Source organism: Molothrus aeneus, chromosome 2 (assembly GCF_037042795.1).
Source record: "Molothrus aeneus isolate 106 chromosome 2, BPBGC_Maene_1.0, whole genome shotgun sequence".
Taxonomy (NCBI): Eukaryota; Metazoa; Chordata; class Aves; order Passeriformes; family Icteridae; genus Molothrus; species Molothrus aeneus.
In genome coordinates this window covers 110,705,810-110,731,845 of record NC_089647.1, presented here as the reverse complement: position 1 = coordinate 110,731,845, position 26,036 = coordinate 110,705,810, and the positions used below count along the sequence as shown (strand labels likewise).

The 26,036-nt window shown below is 38.4% G+C and overlaps 1 protein-coding gene across 5 annotated transcripts in view; it reads right to left on the bottom strand.

Moving 5' to 3' along the window:
- The window catches only part of KDM6A (lysine demethylase 6A), a 151,743-nt gene that overhangs the window by 80,873 nt on the left and 44,834 nt on the right, over positions 1-26,036 (bottom strand). For all 5 annotated transcript variants that reach the window (XM_066545508.1, XM_066545509.1, XM_066545511.1 and 2 more), the window contains exon 4: positions 24,543-24,592. In XM_066545508.1, coding sequence (XP_066401605.1) covers positions 24,543-24,592 — 50 coding nt within the window. The remainder of the gene's footprint in view (positions 1-24,542; positions 24,593-26,036) is intronic.

The following is a 26,036-nucleotide window of genomic DNA, read 5'->3' as shown; positions in this document are numbered from 1 at the left end:
ATTTAATTTTTATATTATCTGAAATCTCTTTTCACTAGAATCTTGAGTGAAAAAATTATGCAAACCCCCACAGACTGTGCCTCAAATCTGAAGTTGAATGCTTGGGTTTTTTCATTCAACAGCCATGCTACACACACAGACAAATCAGAAATGCTATTTCCAAGCTGACATAATTTACATTTTCTATGAACTATCAAAAAATATTAAAATGTTTCATACCAACCACTAGATGGCTCAAATACCTCTTTCCATTTTCCATGCTTATGCAATTTAAGGAAATTGTCAAGTTGATATTGTTCAGTCTGTTCTTACATGCACTATTTAACGCTGAGCAACATTTCAATTTTATTTTCTAAGAGTGTGGTATACACATTTTGTCAACAGGTAACTCAGAAGGCAAAAATGTATTTGTATGCATATTTTTATATATCTGGTGTGAATAAGCACATTGAAGACTTTTTGGTCTTGTTTGTTTTAAGCGATCAAGGAAAAAAAAATTCACCAATGAGAAAGACTCCACCCATCTCCCAGGCCTTTTACTGAAACTCAAATAACTGATTTACAGGCTCTTTGAAGCAGAAGATGGAAACAGATCCCCAGCATTCCATGTGTTCTGTTCTTGAGGCATTTCAGGCCAAGTCCACACAAAGCCTTTTTCTCCACCTGCCAAGGGTGCAGCCAGCAGGTCCCACAGAAACACATCAGCCCAGCCCAGCAGTGACACTTATCTACAAACACAGGGGCACAAAAATGCACCTGTCCTGGCCAACATTGGCCACCTCACATTCAGATCACAAGCAGCCATCTTGGACTGGCTCTACCCTTGTGTGGCTGCCACATCTGGGTCCAGATGTTTTTCACTTATCTGCCATACACAGCTGAGACTGTGTATGTTACACACTCCAAACTGGTGTTTTATAAACATAGGAATTCACAGTTATGCTTGCAAATGAAAATCTGTTAGGCACATCTAGAGAGTCAGAGAGTAGAAAAAAACATTAAAAACTCAAAGCAGTCTCAGGGCAGCATCCAGCCAGGTCCTTGCCATCTGGAAATGAAAAGGAGCAGTTTTTGCCATAGTTCCCAGCACTGCTGATTCACAAACATTCCCTAGCACTGCCTCTCTCATTTGTGCTGACACAATTATCTTCAGAGTACTATAGCAAACTGGATGCCAGAAGTGATCTGGATTATTAGTATCTAGGTAAAATGCATTTTTTTAAGTGGATCAGTTTCCCAGGCAAATTCATTTGTGGACCCCCATTAACAACAGCATCAGCACAAGTGAAAGATTGGTACACAAGTAGGCCTACACTGCTCCCACCAAAATATCTATCAAACCTCCAGTGACTTCTCCAACATCACTGAAATCATCAAAGTCACATGTAAATGTTTCACTTCAGAGAAAGCAAGATCCATGGGTCAGTACAAGGTGGATAAAAACAAGAGATAACAAGAGATAACTTCTCAGCCTCCTGCCAGCCGTCTTCATGCAGGTCCTTAATCAGTGACACACACAGGCAAATGCACCAGTTCTTCTATCCATAAATGCAAATATCTCCAAGGTGGGCGCCGAGAGGATGGTACCAGACCCTTGCCAATGGTGCCCAGCAAAAGTACAAGGAGCAATTGGCATGAACTAAAACACAAGAAGCTCCACCTCAACCTGAGGAAGAACTTCTTTCCATGGAGGTGGCAGAGCTCTGGAACAGCTGCCCAGGCAGGGTGTGGAGCCTCCCTCTCTGGAGGCATTCCAGACCCATCTGGACACGCTCCTGTGTCACCTGCTCTGGGTGACCCTGCCTTGGCAGGGGCTTGGGCTGGATGATCTCCAGAGGTCACTTCATCCCTGACTATTCTGTGATTCTTTGTGACTCTATGGAGAAGGGCCAGATGTAGATAAAATAAACCTTTCAATTAATTAGAAATCAGAGTGCATCCCACCATACTATATAATAACCAAAACAGGAGGAAAAAAAGTTCTCATGTAGCTGGTTAGTCAAAGAAAAATTACGGAAAGAAGATGACACTCAGCACCCTTATGAGAGATCAGTGACTGCTTTTCACTTGTTTACTGCTGACAGGAATAAAAAAGTCTTTGATGACATATTTAGCTTGCCTGCAGCAGGCTCTGACTGCCCAGGAGCCACTGGAGCCCTGAGCCCAGCCCACATCACCCCAGGCTGCACAAGACGCACGTGGGCAGGCGGCCACTGCTCCTCAGAAAACCTAACCAGGAAAACAAGGCTTTACAGCCTATGTCACATCCTCTGCTCACAGGGTCTCCTGGCCACCTGTTCAAAGCAAAAGAACAGTTTTTGTGTTTAAATGTGTGAATATGTTTACTCTTTACTGAAATTCAAAAAAAGAAGAAAAAAGAAAAATGAAGTTTTGACACTATGGTGCCTAATTCTTCCTCCTGACACTACTCAAATACATAGTAACAACTCCCTAGAGAGTTTATACCAAATAAAAAATTCCATTTAGGCCCCTGTTTATAAACAGCTCCAGGCCCTTGGGAGCTGGAGCTGACAGGCTCTAGCACAGAGATTGTAAGTGCTCAGGAGAAAGAGGGGAGGGTTCAAATAAAATTTGTTTACATTTGTATAAACATGAAAAAGAGAACTACCTATCTACATTGCTGTAAGTTCCAATCACCTGCAAAAATACTAAGAACCATGTGTGTATGGTAAATTAGCATCATTAGTTTTGTCTTCTTCAAGTTTTATAGTACCTAAAAAATCATCACATTTATACAGGACTTGAAAATACAGCTATCTCTAACATGCTTGCAATGACTCTGCTTCTGGAGCAATAATCATAATATTCCAAAATTTGTTACTGGGTGTGTGTCTGCATCCCAGTAGCCACGTGAAAGCAATTAAAATATAAAAGTCATTATTCCTGGGACAAATACATTCTGTCATAGGTAATATCTTGGTAAATAGCTACAAAGTAATTCCTCATTTTCTTGAGGACGATCTTTTCTGAGAGTAAATATTGCCAAAATACACCTACTACTTCCAGAATAAATTTATCTTTCTTAATTCATAAAAACTTTTTTTTTTCATGACAGAAAAATTCTTACTAGAAATTAGGGAGAAATAAAACCAAAGAAATCAAATAAAAATACCACACCATCTACAAATTGTGAGGTTTTTTCCCTTTATAAGTAGTACCTATCTCTGAAATTACTATGCTCTCTTGGCCATCCTACTCATCTCCTCTTTAGGGAAGACAGTACATTTATCCTTTGCAATTTCCCAGCAGTGCTGCATTTCCACATTCCCTGAAGCTCCCCTCTGAAGGAAAACTACTCTTTCAGCTTCTTGGGAACCCAGCAACCCCACCAAAACACTTCTCTCCCCACATTTTTGCTCATGAACTGAAACACACCTGGCAAGACCTGTGTGAAGAAGCTCAAGTAGGAGCCTTGTTATCCTCCAAGTGGCTTTCCAGCACTATCTGTAAACAAAAGCTTCCTGACACGCAGGGATGGACAGGTACATCAAGACAAGACCACTGGAAAATTACTGAAACCCACATACAGTAATTAATTCAACAGACATTCATTATTTCAAACCCTCTTGAATAATACACTGTCTTAAAACTACTTTGTAGGGAGCACAGTCCTATGAAAATGAGAAGCTGACAAAACAATATCAAATAACTCAGATCCTCTTCAGTGATGAAGGAATCTATGCAGTTTTGCAAACCATGTATTTTTTTATCCATAAATACACCTAGCTCCATTGGCAAAAGGGACTTCTGATCAACTAGTGTCCCTCCAAGTTTGTAACACAAACAAACAGCCAAGCAAGTCTCTAAACTGTGATCATTGCTATGGGCATCTGATTTATGTGCCTTAAAATATTTCACTTGATGTAAACATCTTAATTTTTTACTTGGTACAAGTGTTCTCAATAATTTAAGTATTTTAACGCGAAACAGAATTTTTCTGACATGAATCAAGTGAGCAAAGGTGTTGTGCAACTCACCTCGAGAGATATTTTATCCAGATGATTCATGTAACCAAATTTAATACTCTCCCTGTAGATTCCCTGAATGTTGTTAACAATCACAAAGCTTCTAATTTATTTTGTATGATACATGACTTTATGAAGAAACATCCCCCTAACTACAAACAGAAAACCAAGATTGACACCAGGTGCTTTATAACTAAACCAATTTATCCAATGTTTGCACAAAAAGAGACAATCTCTCTGGAGATCACCTAGTCCAACCTTCTTCTCAAGGAAGGCACAACTACAGCATTCCTAGGATGATGTCCAATTGGGTTTTGACTGCCTCCAAGGATACCAATGCTGGGAAAGATGAAACAGGAAAGCCTTATAAATCTGGCAAAAGATTTTGAGAATATAGAAACTATAAGTGAGATTGAAATGAAAGCAAACTTTGAGATCCCTTAGTTACTGAACAACTAGAAAACAATGGTGTGGCCAGCTGAAGGTAATCCCCCTTTGATGAAACAAAACCCTCTGCTTGCAGACAGGCCCAAGGGTCAGAGCAGACCCTGCCAGCTTGGTAGAAGGGGTCCAAAGAGGAGTTTTTAGGGTTTAAAATGTAACACAGTCTGGTAATGTAAGGATTCTTATAGGCTGTATGTAAATGCTATAGGATTTGTATCTTGTACTAGATTGGTTAGTGAGAATTAGAATATTCAACACAGAAGAAGATTTATTGTATTGTAACAGGAACCTCACTCTCTTGCCTTTTTACCCTCTCACCGTCTCATCCTCTCTGCCCCTCTCTTCTCTGGGGCCTGCTCTGAGCTGTGGCTGGCAGCTCCCAGCAGGGCCCTGCACCCAGGCCCTTTGCAATAACCCCCAAGTTCCAAGCCCTGGCTGCAGAGATCTCTCGTCTCTGTCCATCCCGACCGTCCTACCCCCGACGCTCTGACACACCAGCCCCTCAAACCCTCTAGGCAACCTTCTCCACTGTTTAATCACCTTCACAAATAAAGAAATAAATACATTTTTATGTCTTTAATAGGAATTTTGTGTTTTCAATTTGTGCCTACTGCTTTTCCTTTTTTGACTACACACCACCAAGAAGATTCTGACTCTGTTTATTTGTAAAACTGGATAAGACACTCCTGATCCTTTCCAGGCTGAACAACTCAGCTTCCTCAGCCTCCAATCCCTGCATGAGAGATGTTCCAAGCACTTACACAGCCTCATGGCCCTTTACTTCTCCACTATCACCCCACTCTATTCTACTTGGGAGCCCAGCACCAGACCCAGAACTCCACATGCAGCTCACCAAGGCTCAGCAGAGAGGAAAGATCATCCCTCACCTTGGTGGCCATGGTCTCCCTTATGCAGCCAGGATGCCACTGGGCTGGCTCATGGTCACTTCATGTCCCAGGACACCCAGGGCCTTTCCTACAAAGCTGCTCCCCATCCTCCAGCCTGTGCTGGTGCACTGGGTTGTTCCTCCAGAGATGAAGGACTTGGCTTCTGTCAAACACCAGGAGGCTCCTGGGGCTGTTCAGCTCCCTCTGAACAGCAGCACAACTTTGTCATCTCTTCCCAGTCTGGTCCTGCCTGTAACCCTGCTGAAGGTGCACCCTAGGCTGTAACACAGGTCACTAACCCACGGTGCTGAAGAGCACAGGTCCCACTCTCAAGCCATGGGGTAATGGCTGGCCTCCAGCTGGACTTTGAGACATGTCCTGGTTTTGGCTGGAATAGAGTTCATTTTCTTTTTAGTAGCTGGTGCAGTGCTGTGCTTTGGATTTAGGACGAGAATAATGTAAACACAGAGACACTGCAGTTGTTACTGAGTGGTGCTTGCCCTAAGTCAGGACCTTTCTGTGTGTCTCAGGCAGGCAGAAGGCTTGGGGCAGCTGATCCAGACTGGGCACAGGGACATCCCATCCCATACAAAGTCATGTCCAGTATTCAAACACAGAGGAGCTGCCCAGGAGGGGCTGATCACTGCTCAGACTGCTCAGTGTGTGGGGACCAATTGTATTGTTCAAGTGCTTCTTTTTCTTGGGTTATTCCTTTCTCTCTCCTTTGTGTTGAAATCATTATTATTGTTAATATTATCACTAGTATTACTGTGTGTTTCACTTAAATAGGCATTACTATTCCTGTGTTTATTGTGTTTCACTTTAAATAAACTGGTTTTATCTCAGCCTACATGGTTTTACCCTTTGTTTTTTCCCCAATTCTTCTTCCCTTCCCACCAGTGGGAAAGTAGGCAGTGAGCAAGTGGCTGTGTGGTACTGAAGTTGCCATCTGGGGCTTGACCATGACTGTGATGTTGATCACAACATCATGATTGTGATGTTGATCACAATCCTCTGAGCCTGGGTGAGCCAGTTTTCAGTCTACCACACTGACCACTTATCTAGTCTGTATTTCATCAGTTTGTCTGCGAGCACATTACAGGAACAGTGTGGAAAGCCCTACTAAAACAAACACAAACAATATCTTGTGGCTCTCATCCCCTCCACCGAGTTAGTCACTGTGTTACAAACAGCTATCAGGTTCATCAAGCATTATTTCTCCTTCATAAATTCATGGTGATTACTTCCAGTGACTTGCCTGCCCTGAATGTGCTGGAAACAGCTTCCAGGATAATTTGCTCTCATCACCTTCACAAGGATGGAGGTGAAGCTGACTGGCCTGTAGCTCCCAGGATCTTCCTTCTTGTCATTCTTAAGGGCAGGAGTGAAATTTGCTTTATTCCTGGCCTCAGAAACCTTCCCCATCACCATGACCCTAACAGGATAATTGAGAGTGGTCTCACAGTGACAGAGATGAGCTCCCTCAGCACTCACTGACATATCCCAGCAGGTCCCATGGACTTGTAGATATTTTTTTTATTTCAATTTTCCCAAACTTGATCCTCTTTTGAGAGCAAATCTTCCTGGGTCCAGACCTCCCAAATGGTCTCAAGGGCCTTGAAGGTGAGTCCTACCAGTAAAGCCCAAGGTGCTAACATGAAGTACCTCTGTGTTTCCCATATCCTTTGTCATTTGCCTTATTTAGCAGCAGACCTGCATTCTTTCATCTTCCTTTTGCTGCTGATATACTTGCAGAAGCTCTCTTGTTGCCCTTTATGTCCCTCACCAAATTCAACTCCATGTGGGCTTTGGCTTTGCTTATGCAATCCCTGAATGCTTGGATGATCTCTCTGTATTTCTCCAGAGTCATCAATCCTTGCTTCTGCCTCCTGTGTGCTTCCTTTTTATGCCTGAGTTTTGTCAGCAGCATCTTGTTCATCCATGCAGGATTCCATTCCTTCTTATCCAACTTCTCTCAAGTCAGGATGAACTTGAAGAAAGTTATTATCAAAAACAAATATGGACCAAAGAAGAGAGATTCCCCCCCATCATGCTGTCCTGTAGGCACTTCCTTATTTTGCCAATACCCTTGAGGTGGGCCCAGATATTGATCAGCACAAGCAAATTCAACACTGAGCAAGTCTTCTCATCCTCTGCTTTTCTTTGGTGAGTACTGCTCTTATTTCATACTAACTAAAGGACTTAGCTTCCCTCATTCCCATCTAGATATAGTGACCTCAGAAAAACTAGGAGATCTCCTCCCAAATATTTTCCAAGTACAGAAACTAATGCTGGCTCATGTGTACACACAAACATTACTGGGACATCTTTTTTGGACTATGACATCTGGACAGTTCATTCAAATGTTTTATCCTCTTTCATATTGCAAGTGATCATCACCATTTACATCAATCTTCAAAATATTTTATGAAGTAGAACTACTAGCATGGAATTTTCTGTCCTTGATTCACCATTTTTCCAACCCGTTCCAGCAAAGATAGGAATCCCACTGAGTTGACAAGTAGCCCCATTATTTCCCTGTCAGCTTCTCACTGCTGGAAAATCACTAGTGTTGGAAAAGAGCCTTACTATCATTAATTACACAGCTGCTCTACCTCAGGCACTCCACAGAAAATGGGAGTGGACAAGTTGAATATACTAAGGCATGAATGACTATAAAGAGATTCAAATACACACAAACAGACCAGCAAAAACCAAAGGAAAATAACCACAAAAATTAAATGACAAAACTCTCTATGGTTGTTCCCCTCGAATCTTAAACCACATTATGCTGGGCAGTAACAAAAACCCAGCTGAATCTGGAACTCTGCTTAATGGAAAAATTCAAAGGTTAATTTTTAACCAAGTCCCCTAAGAATGCTGTTGCTGCTTTTATGTTGTTCTTTCCAGCTGAGTAACTCTTGAACCTGTTAGCTGCCTTCAAATGAGTTTTAGAGAAAGCAAGACTTCTCAAAGATGAAAAACTGGAGGAATGTCACTGAAAATGCCTGTTGGGTAGGAAAAAGAACCCCCAAGACAAGGCCTACTTTCAGAAAGCACATAGAGCTTAATTATTCTCTCCTCTTTGGGAAAAGACACTTAGCCCAGCAGCACAGCTTTAAATCAAGCATGTGCTTTTCCTGCTCAGAGACGCCATAGGAAACAAGATGTCATTGAGGATGCCTCACTAGGAAAAGGAGAGGAATTTCAGTTTGTGTGTGCTTACGTGGGAGAGGGAAGGACAGGAGGTGTGAAAGGACAACAGACACCAGCTCGTCATTGCCCAGGCTTCATTAACTCCAGCATAAAAACAGTTTGTTCTGTAAACTGCAAATTGAACAAAATCCCACATTTGGAACAAAATTCTGAGTATCGGCTTTAGAAAAAAACTTTACTAGCTGTTTTGAATCTTGACTTTATTTTTCATTAATCAGTTACATCTGAAAAATGGAAGCATTATCCGATAGCACGTTTTGGGGTATATATTTAATGTATTCTTACATATGTATCAAAAATTTAAACAAGAATGTGTCAATATTTTAAAGGTTTGTTTTAAGAACTGAAATGCAAGATCATTGATTAATGGTTGCTAGTTAGGGATCAATCAATTATTACTGAAAATGATTGTCCAATTAAGACTGTAGTTGGTTAAGCAGTGATGGCTAATTGGCGTTCTAATTGGTGATTTGCTGTTTTATTTGTTAGAATGTACAAATACTTAAAATGGGCTACAAGAGCCAAGGCAGCAGGTCCACATGACAGGCAGCTGGGGGAGCAGACTGGATGGCCAGCAGCCAAGAGCAGAGCAAAGCAGCTGGGCAGCCCACCAACCATTCCCACAGAGCATTTCAATTCCATCAAATCATCATTTCTTAACAAAAAACTGTACCTCAGTAAATGTTCAGCCCACTCTGTGAATATATAGACTGGGGAGTTTAAGAGCCGTCAGTTTCTAAAGGCAAAACAAACCCAGAAAAAATACAAACAAGCCAAATGACAGGACACTTCTTTTGCCCTCCCCATCTCTGGCTATTCTGCACTGCAGCTCTTTCCTCCTCTGATCCAGAGCTCAGGCTGCTTTCCTCCCTCACTAATCCCTCTTCTTCTTACCATTGCATCACTGCTGCTGTACCTGATTTTACTTAATTACTTCTGTCAACAGTTTAATTTCTGAAAAATTAACTCTGACAAACTGCAAATGGAAACACCACGGCTGTCCTGGACTGGGAACTGAGACATTTTTTAATCCACTACTGTTTCTTCACTTCTGACTACTACCTCACCATACTAGGTAAGAAACCTCTCAGAGTTGGTAGCTTTAAAATCTTTTCCTCTTGAGCAGTTTATACCTAAACTCAGCTGACAGCCTGAAGGAGGAGAGACAAGAGGACAAGAAGAGGGCAAATTAACCAACATCATCAAATGGGGATTTTCACCTCCTCTGTCAATTCAACGTCCTTTGGCAAATATCACAGGGCTCTTATTTTAAAGACACCTTGCTGAGTTCCACAAATTAATTTTAGGTTGTAATTGCTGCTCCTTGGTGTGACTGGACACCTCCTTAGGCTTGCAAGAGTCAGCATAATCTCCTCTGCAAACAGTTCTTGGATAATGCTTTGATCATTTGTCTGAAATTTCATTCTTCTGATCTGCTTTAGAGAGGAGGATGACTGGATTCTAGAAAAATGTCACACTGAACTATACTTATCCTTTACATAAGATCATCCTTTCCAGTATAGGCTTCTATTGTTCTTTATTGAACCAAATACTGTTTGGGCTTTTAACTTTCTTTTCATACTCTACTTTTTCTGATACTAAGGCCAGTTCCCTCTAGACCATGAGCTGTGAGATGGTGGATACAAATACTTTCAAATAGTGCTGTTTAAAAATATCAACATGCCATATGAAACTGAACTTGCTACCATAATTCTCCAAAATCTTTTTCTGTACTCTAAATCTGTATCATTCAACATTCAAAATTTATCTTATATTTCACAATACAAATGTTCACTTTCACTTGCAGTCATTAAAATCATTATTACTTTTCACTATTATTTTACTTAACTTTCCCAAGATCTTTTATCCTTAAACCTGTATTTTTCACAGAAGTATATACAGGAACCATTCCTAATGGTTCCACAGACTGTCAATTACACAGAAGTTTTTGTATCACTTCTCTAAATACCTCCTATACAAAACCACCACATCAGCCCCACATTTACAACTTTTCCATAACACAGTCTAATATACACCAATTTACATTTCTTTTCTTAGATCAAAAAATGTGGAGTTTCTCTTTCCCATCTTTTCTGAATATGCGATTACAGTGTAATCTGAATCTACCTTCTTATTTAGAGTAACATTTAAAAAATATAATTTACAGCTTTCTCACACTTTCTTCTAAAGTCCAGTTGTCTATTATTAAGCAATTTCAGGACCATTTCTGAATTGAAAATATCAAAGATTAAGTAATTCACACCCACAGAAAGACAGCTCCAGGCCATGAAGACAACGATGTGAGCAGCTTCATAAACCTGGGATCATCACCTTGTGGTCACTTAGCACATCTCAAAATGGGAAGGCATAATCATCCAACCTGGAAATTATCCATCTCTTTACAGTACTTTGCTTAACAAAAGAAGAAATTTGTCTCTCAAATCTACCAGAGAACAAGCGCTAACACAGGAAGATTATGGGAATTAAGGCTATCTAAGTAATGCTCTAGTAGAAAGAACTCCCAACATAAAATACAAAATATGTACTCCTTGGGAGATAAACCACAGCCATAGAATGCCTGCTCTGATAGACAGGGAACATGGCAGGCAGGGAGCCTAAAAAGGTCTCTTCATGATCAACATCAGGGCAAAGAAGAAAATATAAATTCATTTTCTGGAAGGTCCAATTTGTGTTTGATGTCTTGCAGAAGCATTTAGGATAAGAGGTTTTGTGTTACTCCTCTCTTTTTAACATGTTTTCAATATTACATTTCATCCTGTTCTTAAACTCAATCACATCCACTTTATGATGTGCTTTAGAAAGTCCAGGCCATATTTAATTGTTTAGGGTGGTAATTACTTATCTAATTCTACCATATTCTACTTCCCAGTTTCTCTTAATACACCATGTCTCTCAAGCACTTTTAAACCTGTTTAGTGTCTTCACTATGTGTCTGGCATCCAATAAATACTTTTCAGGCCCAAAATTCAGGGTTTTTTTGGTAAACAAAGAGAAATCTCAGGAAATTAATCTGTTTAAGTCCTGTCTTATTTACCTGCATTTAAGTGAAGTGGGTGTTTCTCTATCAAGGATTTTGCCTTAACCTGGCTTTATGAGATCTGTGACTTTCTTAAACACAGCCATCCATCCTTCATCCTCTGCTTCTAGAAGTCAAATCTACCAAAATGCCTCAGGAGAAAATGAACTCTTCTGGATTTAGCTGGGTTTGATAGTCCAGACCAATGAACTGTTTTTATCTCACATTTGACTGACACAACATAGACAGGAAATTTTCTTCCACTAAGGACAGAGTAATCCCTTGTGGACATGGCAGATTATTTGGGACATTCTTCCCAACAATTACAAAACTGTTGACCACCTTCTTTCCCCAGCCAGGACAATGAGTCACCATGGACAAATCTGTGCTTCAAGACACTGCTCCAATACCTCAGTGACTCCCTGGGTTCCAGACATGTAACCAAGTCCTAACCCTGGCACTTCCTCCTGAGCTTCAATCACCAAAACATCTCAAAACACACACATCTCCCACTTTGTATGTACAGGCTGTAAGACTAAGGATGTACAACCAGCATTCCAGGGGAAGATAAAAAAATCAAGGTTCAGGAGGTTAGATAACAGGGAACACAAAGATGCCACAGGAAGTAGAAGTTGCATGTCTAGCAAAACACTAGAATTAGGAAAACCACTGAAAAGAAGCATGCAAAAAAAACCCCAAGAATACCAGTTGTGTTCCTTCAAAGCCTTTTTAATTTTATACTGTTTTTCCAATCAGCACTTAATATTTATTCTCACTTTAAGACAAGTTGCCTTCCTGTGACAGCACCCATCTGGGTTTGTCTTGACCTCCCAAGTGACATTCATCATCTGTTTGCTTCATTTTGCTCTTTAATGAAAGCCCAGGTCAGGAAAAATCACCAGCAAGCAGAACCTACAGGTCCTGTCTCTATAAAAGACAGCATTACAGCCATGGTGATCCAGGAGAGACTCCCAAGGAATCTGTCTGACAACAATGCACAGGGAAGAAAGTTTAGGAGAGAAAAAGGCTTACATTCCACTGAATCTCACTCATCCTGAGAGAAATGAAGTGCCTTCAAGACAAGCTTTTCTTACATGATTCAGACAGACAGAGGGCTCTGTTTGCCCAGATTTTGAGATCAAAGCCAGAATTGAGACAGGATTATAATGCTCCATTATAAACTAGATGGATGATTTAATTTATATTACTGTATTTTTATGGATTTCAGGGGGAGAGAGGAGATCATGTACTGAAATTCTTGATTCTTGTATAGCTTCACAGAGTAATTCTGTTCCAGACAACATCCAATGATTGCATTTAATCAGAAAATCACCTTTCCTGGGCAAAAGGTAGAGACTCTGTCAGCAAATGGAAACACAACTACCTGTAGGTGATCCTGGAGGGAAGGGACAGGCTATCATACAATTCAGAAGTAACACTGAACTTTTAAAATGTTGCTGTTGCAGTTAGATGTAAGGGTAACTTCGTTTCCTTTTCTATCACTATTTTAAGCCTCCTCCTGGCAAGAATACCATCCTAACCTCCAGTGATTTGTGGAGATTTTCAAAGGTTTCTAAAGCCAAACAAAATGTCATTGTATTTAATTGCTCTTAATGGCCTTTTCTTCCCTGAAATTGTTCATCTGCTTTTTGAAACATTTTAAACTGTGAGTCTGCAGCATTCTGCAAAACTAATGCAACTCTCCATACAACCAGTGATACAAAACCTTCTGAAAGATGCAGCAGGCATGAATTTCCTACAGCAGCTGACAACAGAACAGAAAACACTGAAAATACCAGCAGGCCTTGTGTAAAGACATTCCCTCTTCTCTGCCACCTCTATGGGTTTCCATCCCTTAGCTTTAACAAAAACATTTCAGAATTATAATCAGCTTACCATCTTCTTTCCTTTCTAAACTGCAGATATGACTGAAACCCATTTCCCTTTCCACAGTGTTTAGCAGGATTGGAATCAGATTTTCCAGCTTGTTTCCAGAAAAAGTTCATAAAATTCTGATTCCATCATTAAGATACCTGGAAAGAGATCTGTGCCTGACCCCAATAATCCAGAGTCCAATAGGTAAATAAATGAAATGGAACCCAATATTCGTTGGGAGGAAAGAAAAACAAGAACCTGAAGTATTTTTAGAAAACGTGTTAAACAGCATCAGTGTAGTTATGATGTCTGCTAATACAGCTTTTATTGCTGTTTTTTTGGATGACCCTGAGAATTCTGAAGAGTCTAAATTAATGCTTCAGCAAGAAAAACACTAAGTAAAATTTAATTTAAAAAAAAGACTGAATGAGGAAAAAAAGAAAAATAGCTACATTTATTTCAGAGCACAATCATGCTCAAACACTAATCTAAAACCGTTTTGAATTTTCTGCCTTTTCTTCAAAGCATGAACTTCGTATGCCTCACACAGGCTGCTGCTCAGAGAGTGTTTAAGGAGACCCCAAGCTCTTTGTCTCCCCATCTTCCCACCTGCTGCCTTCTCCATCTATCTGCAATAGATGCACTCACACTTCCACCACTCCTCTCCCACCCACACCCGCCACACGGAAGAAGCTGAATCTGCATCCTTCAGAAAAGGAAGAAAGGATGCAAGCTCAACACTTCAATTAGGTATATGCTTGAAAGAATATTTAAAAAAAAACCAACTGAGATTCCAGCTCCAGAGAGAGCAAATTCAAAACCACAAAATTTGCAAAATAAAGCAATTCTTTGTTTTTGAAACTCAGCAAACATTTCCTCTTTTTAAAGAATGAACCTTAAAATGTAAAAGAAGTCTTTCTGAAGAAGAGCCATTCATTAATGAGACACTGTATCATGTTATAGATCAAACAGGAATCTACAAACTAGAAATATGAAAAGCAGGGTGATGGGTTTTGTTTTAACCTTTTCCATGCAAGGAAAAAGCAATCACACAGAGTACCAAGTCATTTGCCATTACTGTGGCTTCTGCAAACAACAGGCTTTTGAAAAACCATCACAAGCATTTCCAAAATAATTGTTTCTATTTAGAAAATGAGACATTTGGTCACTCAACTTTATCAACATTCAAGTATTATTCCTGCCTGCTGGAGATGCATCCCCTGTTGGAGTCAGAATGTTCTACTCAACTACGAACGCCTCTCTCCGAGCATTCCCAACTGATGAGTTTCTCCACTGCCACACTCCAGCACATTTAATATTTCAGCATCCTCAATCCTCATCCAAGGGGCTGAAAAAGGCAAGCATGCTATTAATCTAAATACTAGCACATGAATGATGACAGTTTTTACTCTGCACAAAGGAAACTTCTGCAGCAGGAGAACTCAACGTGAATAAAAAGCTTTTCTGAAGAGACTTTTCCATCAATGCTGATGATATTTGTGTTTTTTCCCCCCAGAGTGTTTGGGCTTCTAGACAGAGATATCACATCCAGAGGGACAAGAGCATTCCTGCTGAATTTCCAGGGTGAAGTCCCCATTAGAAAATGTAATGAACACTGTCTGGAAACAAAAGCCATTTCCAGGGTGAGGGGAGAGTGTTCCCTCTGAGATTCTGTCTTGCCGCCTCCTCTTCCTCCTGACCCCAGGAAATTTTTCCCCAAAACACATTATTTCCTCTTTAACATTTTCAGTATATTAGATATGCCAAACTTCTGAGTTCTTATAAATCCATTGAATAAAAGGGGATGAGTAGCTTAATGAATGAATGCATACCAAAAAAAAATCAGAACTGCAGACATTGAAATAATATCTTTTTTCTAATTTAGGGCAAATGCAAAATATTTCTAAACTAAGAGTAACATGACTGCTTCCTAAAAACATCTAAAGCTTGTTGGGACCCAAACAGGTGCATGTGAATTACATGCAGAGGGGGATTCCTTTGTTTTGTGTGATGACAGTTAATAAAAAGAGACATTTAAAAAAGCTAATTAATCAAATTTATCATGAGGTCAAAGACAACATGTCAAAATTTATTAAATTCGCCAGTCACAGTCTTTTAAGATTTTACACCTTGTCTTGATACCTTTCAAGGAGAGGGAAGACACCCTCTTGTCATAATTTCATTACATAACTCATCTAGCAAGAGTTATTTATTAGATCCTTGTACAGTTTTCCTGAACACAAAATTGGACATGCTGCATTATTTGTCTGTATTAACAACTGCCATATTTTGATGGGACTACCTAAGAATTCTGTGTTTTAGCTGCAAGAGGGACAGAATTTCAGACACACACATACCCACACCTCCTCCACAATGCACAAAACCCCAATCTATGAATCTTAAGATTCATTATTCCTTAAGAAATACCTGGATGAACATATGTTCTTTTCTAAACACGAAATCAGTTGTGCTTTCCTCTAATTAAACAGCATGAAATAACAACACATTTCCTTCTTAATCTTTCTTGCTGGCACTAATTTAACAACATGTTTTGTAAAAAAAAAAAAAAAAAAAAAAAAAAAACCACAAAAAAAGTAGTTCTTTCAAGTTGTCTGCTTTACTGACTTTCAAAAAATTACATTTATTTTTAGCATGCAACACTAAAATGTTTTTCTCTTAAACCCAAATACAGTTATTAATTTGCTCTATTTTTTGTACATTTACAAACAAGTGTTATTGGCAACACAATCTCATTACCTTTCCAGCACTCCAGCATTTCCCTTTATTTATTAATAAATTTCTCTGAAGTATTTTGAAGACATATACCTTCTAACATTAAGAGACAGAATCCCAGTCTGGATAAACGGAGTTTAGATTTAAAAATCCCAATTTTTCACGTCACAGATTAATCATGCTAACTGATCACAGCTATGGGATTACTGACATAACCCCATTTACAGTGTTACCAAAGCTACCAAGCACTTTGATAGAGAAAAGAGATTATTATAAAAGGTGCACAATTCACAAATTTAGCCCTTCATTTAGTCTTCATATTCCAAATTTCTCTTGGGTCTTCATCTTTTAACAACTTATCTATCTTTTCCAATATCTTCTGAAATGCAATTTCCATCCACCATGACATACTAGAGGGACAAGCACATGATCTAAATATATCAATAATCTTTAAAAATCTGTTACTATGATGATGCTGTATCTGCTGCATTTCATTTTCCCACTTTTTGTTTTGCCAGTATATCACAGGATCAAAGTGAAGTTTTTACCAGAACTGCTCTCATCCACTGCACCCCCAAAACCTCATTATTATGGAAAATATGCTCTCTTCTATTTTCCATCAGCATTTCAGTAAAATACTTCGTGCACTTGCTACATCCTTTATTAGCGTAAACCCCGTTATTTTGTGGCAGTAAATTGTTAAGTTATCAACATCTGCAGTAACAGCTACACACATAAAAAATCTTTGCTGTTTAATTACTAAGAGTAGAGTCTCAGTCATCTTAAGTCACTCTTCCCCTTGCCAGGGGATCTCCACCAAGGTGAGGGCACAAAGCTCAGTTTTACCAGCTGAAGCCCTGTTACTTTTGATCCACTCTAAACATCCCTGATTTTTATTATCTCTTTATTTAGCTCCCTGAGGGATCACTCAGTGCTTCACACTGCTTTCTTACTCCTTCCTCAAAACAGATGCCATCCAGGCTCTTTGATGGAAAATTATACAGGGTTCCACCTCACCTGAATTCCACAAAGGTCATGGTTAGGGGGGAAAACTGGCAAAAGTCTCAGTTCAGATCTCTGCCAATCCACTCTGGTATTATTCTATATATACCTTCCTCACTTCTCCCCATATGCTGTTACCCCTAAAGTTTGAGTTTTCTTTTCTCATTTTCTTTTCATTCTAATTCTCAGCAAAGCCAGAATTTTCCTTCCCCCACATCCTGCCATTCTTCCTTCTTGACACATTTTCCTCTTCCTCATATTATTTGTTCAATCTCACTTGGCCTTACAGATTTTTCTCTCCTCAACCTTCCTCCTCCCTTTTTCTTTTTATGGACACAATCACTTCCCATCCTGTATTATCACACAGTATCAGACTCAGACTATTCCCAGACTGCTTTCCACAGCAGACTCCAGGAAAATGCTTATCTCCATTAAATCCCATAAAAATGCTTTTTATCTCCATTATGTTGATCCACTCTCATCAGCATCTAAAAATCAGGACAAAATTATCTCTGTTTTTCATTTTCTTTTCCATAACACATAATGTCATCAAGCTTCTCTCTGTATTATTTTTCAGTTGTATTTTATACCTTCTCAGAACATAACCAGCATGTCTTCATCAGGATCCTTCAAGTGAAAGGACTGAAATCCAAAAACCTGTTTTAGTGAAAAGTGAGGGGTGGTGCAGAATCCCATGTGCTTCACTGACAACCATTATATTGTCAGGCAGAATTAAAGAGCATATAGAAGGTATTATTAATATCTCCATGCTTCACAGAGACACTGAATATTTATTTAATTCCTGATTTTATTTTTCACTTTCTGAATCTCTATTTCCTCTTTCTATTTATTCTACTCCTACCCTGTCATTTTGATTTGCAAATACATCCTGAATTGCAGGTTTTTAATGTAACCATGTGTAGGTCACTGCTGTATCTGCCAGTTCCTTTTGCAGTGTCTTCATCTCAGCAAACTTCAGCTTCAGTGAGAATTTTTGAAACTTGCTTTCCTGATCAGTTTTTCTCAACATTTCTCTGATTAAGCATCCTCTGATCAAACAGATTGTTTCTTTTTGCTTTTTCTGTAGGTATCCTGTGTTGCTATGGGGCAATAATTTATATTAAAGCCTTTTTGTGTAATTGTAAAATGTTGTTCTCTGAGGATCCTTAAGGGGAAATTTATCTCTTTATACAGAATCACAGTTTTCTTTAAAATAAAAGTTTCAAAAACCGAAGGGCTTGAATAAAAAGCAGTGTTAACAAATCATCCTACCTCTCCAACTTTTGTTCCAGAAGAATGTCTGTTCCAGTAATTTCTATTGATCCTATACAACTGCATTGTTTCAATTAATCCAAGCATTTATATCTAATTAAAAAATAATGAAATTTTTGATGAATTCTGTTTAAAAAGCTACTTGGTTTTTTGAGTTTACTGCAGAAATAAAACAGTTGTGAGTCAATGAAGTGGAAAATTGCTGTCTTCTAAAGGATCTCCAAGGTGCAAAATGTTCTCTTATTTGCTGTTATCAGGATGTCTAGTAATTGCTTTTTGTCCAACTGTTTATAAAGGGAGAAACAGACTTACAGTCTGGAGAAAAAGACACAGCAAAACAGGCAAAATTAAAGAATAATGTTTTTTTAATTATTTTCCTATTTTATAGCATTAAGGAAGCATACCAAAAAAAGCCATTTCACCAAACAAAACAGAAAAAAAAGTAGAGGGATGAAAAAAAAGCTGCATGAAACAATAAAAACAAGCAACAGGTCACACTTAAAAACTAACATCCATGGTCTTTAGTTACTTTAGCTCTTTGGAACAAAAAAGCCTTTCTACTAATTATAAGGGTTTTAGCCATAAGCTTAAGAAATTTCTACATAGCTCTAATTATAGAACAGCATTTTAAAATACTACCTGGCACTCAAATACACTTCAGATCAACATAAAAAGGAGTGTTATAAAATTGCTTTCTGCAACAAACTAACAACAGAACAGACTGAGATCATATCCCTCTTCCATGATTAGCACCCACATACACAACTGAATTTTCCTTTGGCATTTGGCTTTCTGAAAAGCATTTCAGGTCAGGGGGATTTTGGTTTGGTTGTTTTGTTTGTTTTGCTGGTTTGGTTTTTGGAAGTTTTTTTCCTCTGTACAGTCTTGGATTGTTCCCTGTTTTATAAGGATTACCTGAGAAAAGTGAGGGGAAATTCTCACATTTGTATATATATAGCCAGAATTTTGTTTTCAAGAATAATTTAAGAAATAAATATGAAAAAAGGTAAAAATTTAGACAGCAATTTATTCTACTGTGCAGTAAACATAGGCAGCACCAAACAGCTGCTTTCCAGAACTAAACTCACACCTCACCTGGCAGCAAAATTATGGGATTTACTTCCCCCTCTTCAATTTTTCTATTTTTTCTTAACACAACTATTCAGTGTTCTACAGTACAGCCTTGCAACTGTAAATTCAGTTTGGACCACATTTGCACTTGTAACACAGAATTAGGTCTTTGAAAACCCTTCCTGGGGTTTACCAAACCTCTTTGATGTTTTCACCTTGTCCACATAAATGAAATCTTTATTAAAGAGAAGGGTGATTAAGGCCATTTTCATAAAATGATAACGAGTTCCTGACAGATTTACTTTCCTTCCAGGCAACTTTCCAACAAAAGTCAACAGTTAACAAGAATTCTATATCTGAATTCATGTTGGAGGATGTAACTCACTAATTAAGTGTTCCTTGAACATTTCAAGGAACATTCAGACTTCCTGACTGATCCACTCCAAACACTGCTTGATAAAGAGATACTACACTTGAGTGTAGCTGAATAAAACTGAGGTCTCTTTTCTTTCTCAGGCACCCTCAATCCAAGGTCTAGCATCCTATTCCAAAGTAAAGCCTACCTTGAAAAAGAAGTAAGTCATTTTCACAGGAACGTCCAACATTTTAAGATGCATTTCTAAATTCTGTGCCTTGTCAATCCTTCAATTTATTCACATGTAAATAGAAATGCTCAAGTACCTGCACACTCTGTTACTCTGATAAAACACACTTTTTATTAAGAAGAACTTAAACCAGCAGGATGCTACTCTTTGATGAATTAACACAGAAGAATGGACTTCAGCAGTGCTGTTGCCATGTTCCTCATAACTTGTTCACAATCCCCTGGATTTAAGTGTCTAGAAATCTTCACATTCATTCCCCAAGCACAGGTATGTCCTTAACACTTCAGAGAATCAGCATAAAGGAATTTTCTGCTCCCTAACATAGCTGTACCAAAAGGTTTTATTTATTCAAACTGGGCTGCTACAACTGCAGGCACACAATTCCTAACTGGTAATTTGTGCATATTCACCTACCTACAAAGGTCACAAGTCTTTAATCAAGATTATCAAACCAGACAAGGGCTGCAGCAGTGCCATGCCTAAGCAGAGATCTAATCTAAATACTGAATAACCAGGCTCTTCTCTCAGGAGCTCTCCCAGGAATCACTCCAGTGATGCCTCTTGGAGCCCCAAATCTGTGGAACAGGGGTTTTGGGTCTCTCCTGCCCTGGACAACCATGTCAGTGCAACAGATCCAGATGTCTTATACACTTACACTCAATTCACTCATGCAATGGAGTTTCTCTAGGACAGCCCTAACAAAACTCAGGTATTATATAAAAGAGTTCAGTATGATCAAGTCCATTATAATAAAACCACAAGATGATTAAAATAAGTTCCTACAGGTGCCAGATATCTGCCATCATGTTTGGATAAAATCAGGAATATCTTACTCCTTGCTGAGCTTCTAATCCTGCCTCCTCAGAATATGTCAAAACTGATAATCATGGCAGACATTTACACTTGATATCTTTATTTCCCCAGGAGCATCAACATCTACAAATTGCAGTTCTAGCTGTTGTCTCCCTCTCCTGAACTGCCCTTTGTATCCGTTCATCCCCCACAGTCATCCTCACCTCCCCCAACACATTGACACAGGGGAGTTTTAAAAGGAAATCAGAATGAAGTACATTGCACAGAAGGGAGATTTATTTTAGCATTTTAGCATAGGCACATAAGAAACATTGAGAGAACTACTTGAATGCAAGAATGAAAGTCAGATTGGCTTTTATGCAAGTTGAGATATTTCAAGTCAAATAATTTCAAGTCAATTTTTTTAAATGCTGAGTTGAGGTAGCACAGTGTCTTTGTAGTCAAAAATTGCAGAAACTCAATTATTTTCTAGGACATTTTACACTGATCTGTGAGTACCCAAGATTACAGCAAAAAATGGTCTACTTAGAAATTGTGGCATAGTGCAACCCAACACCTTCAAAATAATCCATACAGATAGTTCTTTGAAAGGAAATAATATCTCATCAGCACAGAGGGAGTATTGATCTGCTAAATGGCAAAATACAGCATCTTCCTAACCTTTCACCTTCACTCCTGTCACTAGAGTATATATCCAGAATATATTTTATAAAGTGTTTTTTTCCTTCTCTTTTTGTTCCACATGATCAACACAATGCTTACTGTAACAGCAACAAAACAACCCATGCATCAAATTCTGACAGAAAACAACCTGGTTGTTTCAGACCAGGCCATCAGAAAAATCTATGAAAATTCAGACCATCAGAAAAATCTATGGGGAAACAAAAAAATATAAAATGCTTTTTTCATGAAAGGAAATAGAGACTGCATATCATGAAATGAACAATGCATGAAAATAACGCTCAATTACCAACCCCATGCAACTCTAAAAATCCAAAGTAGCAGAGAGCAAAAATACTTTATAAAAGGAGGCCAAATTACACCCAAAGAAATCTGAAAACTCTCACAATTCTTCTGTAAGTTCCCTCTTTAAAAAGCAGAGCACATACAGGACACTTATTTCAACCACATAAATTTGCACTGCACGACAGTTTGTAATTTCAGATAAAATGCCCAAGTTTATAAGGCTGCTCCTGTCTGACTGCAGCCCTGCCTTATGTAATAACCTTCATGTGATTCAGCACTCTCCAGTTTCCCAGATCTCTCAAGGCAGCACCCCTCACAGCTCACAAATACCATCCTTCCTTCACACCCTTCTCTCTCTTCCTTCCTTTACTATCACGAATTCCAACAACTCAACTGATGACATCCAGCCCTGTAAAAACTAAAAAAAGAAAAAAAAAAACTTTTCAAAAATTCCACAACACTAAAATAAGGAAATTTGACTGAGTTTTTTGCCATCTGTATCTCTTTGGGACAAAAAAAAAAAATATCACAAAGTAGAACAAAACAGCATAAAAGTGTGACCAAAAATACACCATAAACTTGCTATTCCTGACTAAATGGTTTCTTACAGATACAGGGCATTAAGGATGACAAGAAAAAATAAATCCTCTCAGTTGGAGGGAGGAGGGGAAGGTCTTTCTCTAGACCCAATCCAGGCAGCTTCCCACTGTCAACTCCAGAATAGCTTCATCATCCATTAATAAGATGAAATATGATCCACCTGTGATTTTTACCACTTTCAGTAAAAAAGTTATTAGCTGAAAAATGGTTTTGGACTTTTTCAGGCTCTTTTTCATGAATATCAAAATTAACAAAATCTCCCAGATTATGGGAAAAGAACCACTTTGGGCTACACATTTTTAAGGAAGCTCACAATGAGATCCTTCCCAGGAGAGGCCAAGAAAGGAAGAAAAATTACTGGGTTTTGGTTTCTTGTTCTTTTTGGGTTGGATTTTTAATTTGCAGAACTCAAAATATTCTTTTGTCAATCAACTGAAACCAAAGCTGTCATGTTTGCAACTGGAACTGTTCAAACTAATCCCTGCATGGTAAAATTCTGGAGATATATATAAAAGAAAAAGGTATCTTAAAATATCACACATTGTATACAAACAGAAATTTTATTGCCATCAGTGCTCTTGAGATAAAACTGCAAAACAGTCAGAGTTTACATTTATTTTAATTGCAGACAACAGTCTGAGCCACACTGAAAACAACCTATACCTATATAAATACATATAATCCTTTACATTGCACCCTGAACTCAGAAAATGCAGGGGAAATAACTTAGTAATCACCTACCACTTCTTTTAATAATGAGCCATTGGAATAAAAACCAGAAAAAATAATTCCAGTCATAAACTATTTTGACATGCTTAATGTGAAAGAGTACAAACATCAGAAACTATTACAATTGATTTTTAATTAATTGATTGATTTCAACACTTATTTACAGCAATCTCTAAAGCAGCTTTCCAAGAACACGTAAGAAGAATAGAATAATGTTTTTATTGTTGTAATTTTAAAACTGCAGGGGTTACTGCTGGAAAAACTCCTTCAATTCCAAAATGGCCCAGTGAAATATGGCACTTGCACAACTCCTGCTGGAGCAGGGGCTTTACAAGACAATACCAAAAATTTCTCCAGCATCCTCCAACTGGAGCTCTCCTTTATCTGCTGTAAAACATTCATTGTAGTTCACTCTCCCACCCTTAATTTACCCTGCCTTTCTCCCCAGCCTGTGCCATATGGGAGAAGCTGCCACAGTGTTTTTCAGAGCATTGTTACAGTCCCTATAAATGCAAAGAACACACAAAATGTTGTTTCTCTAATACCATCTCTATGTGGTACCAAGAGCTCTTCATGAGCCCTCCCCGTCTGAAAGAAGCACTTATCCACATTTCTAAGGAAAACAGCTGCTCAAGACCACACAAATATCTCATGTGTTCCATGCTTTGCTGCACTTCCTTCTCAACCAGGAGCTTCAAACTATTTCATGTGACAATATACCAATGCTGACAACTTCTGACAATGCCATTGTAAGAATTTTTTTCAATTTTATTCATCTGAAGTCATGATACCTCTACTTACAGACACAATACCTCTACTTACAGACAAGACAGCTACACCAACAGGACCTGCTCCTGTCTGACGTAAAAGTGGTATTTAAAATACTGAAAAGGACTTGAAAGAATTTGGTGTCTGTGGAAACAAAAAGCAACCTGAGAACATTTTTCCTATTCCCAGTCCAATGTCTGCACAGCAGCTTTCAAGTGGCTCTGCTGTTCTCCAAACACACATCCAAATATTAAAAAAACCCTGAAATAATGGATAATGATGGTAACAAAAATTATTTAAAACAAGTCAGCTTAACTGAGCTGCCTTTTCCATACATGACTTGAAGACTCACTTATACTGACATTTATAATGAATTGCACATACAGGTGAACATTTACATTAAGACTCAATTAATGTGCCAACAAAAAGTCATTGCAGGTAGATAACCCAAACTTATATTGAACAGAATCTACTTCAAAAAATTGAACAGTTACAGCAACACACTTTAAAATTGAAAAAAAAAAGAGCATATACAGACCTTCCAGTAGTCAGATTGTAAACTGTAGTACCTCTGGTATGCAGATAATGCTGTAGGGAAGAAAAATGAATGTTCAATTTGTTTTGTTTCATTTTCTTTGAAGAAAAAGATAAAAATCCTTAAGAGTCAGAATACACAACATTAAAATGATAAATGGTTTAATAAAAGTAACACTGCCATGGTAAGTACACTGTTGTGGGCAATGCATTCCTTAAGATTATAATTTTGTTTTATGAAATGTCAACCCAGAAGTATATTTATTATTAATCTTACAAATGTAAATCAAGCAATATTTTAAAGAAAACCTATAACAAAGAAATAATTTGAAATTTTGGTATTTTCATCCCGGACAAAGCTGTTCTAAGATTTAAAAATTTAATCATGTAGCTCATTTACCACGCTCCCTGATGCCCTGTAATTTCTGAAGAACTGGTGAGGAGGGACATACAAAGAGAAATCAATTTCACATGGCCTTTCATTCTGAGAAACAAAAGCAAGCAGAAAAAAGAATAAAAGCTTACATTTTATTCCACAGCCACGGCCAAGACTAACCTGGAAATCAGTGCTAAGAACAGCTCTGTTCAATAGAATATTAGTTCTACTTAGCAACCAACTTCTCCAATCACCACTCCTGCATCCCTCTTCCTCACTAAAGGAAAAATTCTGGTTGATTCATCTTGCCCTTGGGCTAAGAGGCCACCTCGGACTAGAACACAAACAGGCTTTGCTTTTTTCTAAGAACACAGCACTAGGAACCATCAAAAATGAAGCATTTAAAGTAAAGATTCACTGCAGTAACACCAAGACACTGATTTTTCAAGTGTTTGCTCCCCAAGATTTAAGAATGGAAAATACACAATGTGTGGAAACCAAACAACAAAAGAAGACAGCTCCAGCTTTGGAAAACCATAAGCACTAAACAGATTAAGACAAAAGAACAACAATATGGACTTTAGGTGCAGCTTCATCTCCTGCAAGCACCATGGATAACTCATGTCCATAAATGTTATCAACCTTCAATACCTGTCTTGCATATTCATTTTGTAACTTGACCAAAGTTCTTGTGCTTAAGTGAAATAAGAACATACACATGATGGCAAAGACACAGAACCTCTGCACTCCTTTGTCTATGGAGACTCACAATCTTTATCTGTAAACAGAACATGCTGATCCATGCCCATGAGGTGCCCCTCTCCACCAAAATGTTTGTGAGACCAATTTCTAATTTTAATGTTCTAAACTGTGGTTTATTTAGATGCCCAGACTAGAAAAATGAACTTAGAAGACTCATTGATCACACATTATTAACATGCAAGGTATTTAAAATGATGTAACTCAGACAAACAAAATCACTTAAAAATCTAATCTAACTTATCTTAGTCTTTCACAATTTAAGAACACAATTCCTCCTCCAAGCCCCCCCCCCCCCAAAAAAAAAAAAACAACAACCTGGTACAAACTGAAGAATATTACTTCAGTCTAACAATATAAGTT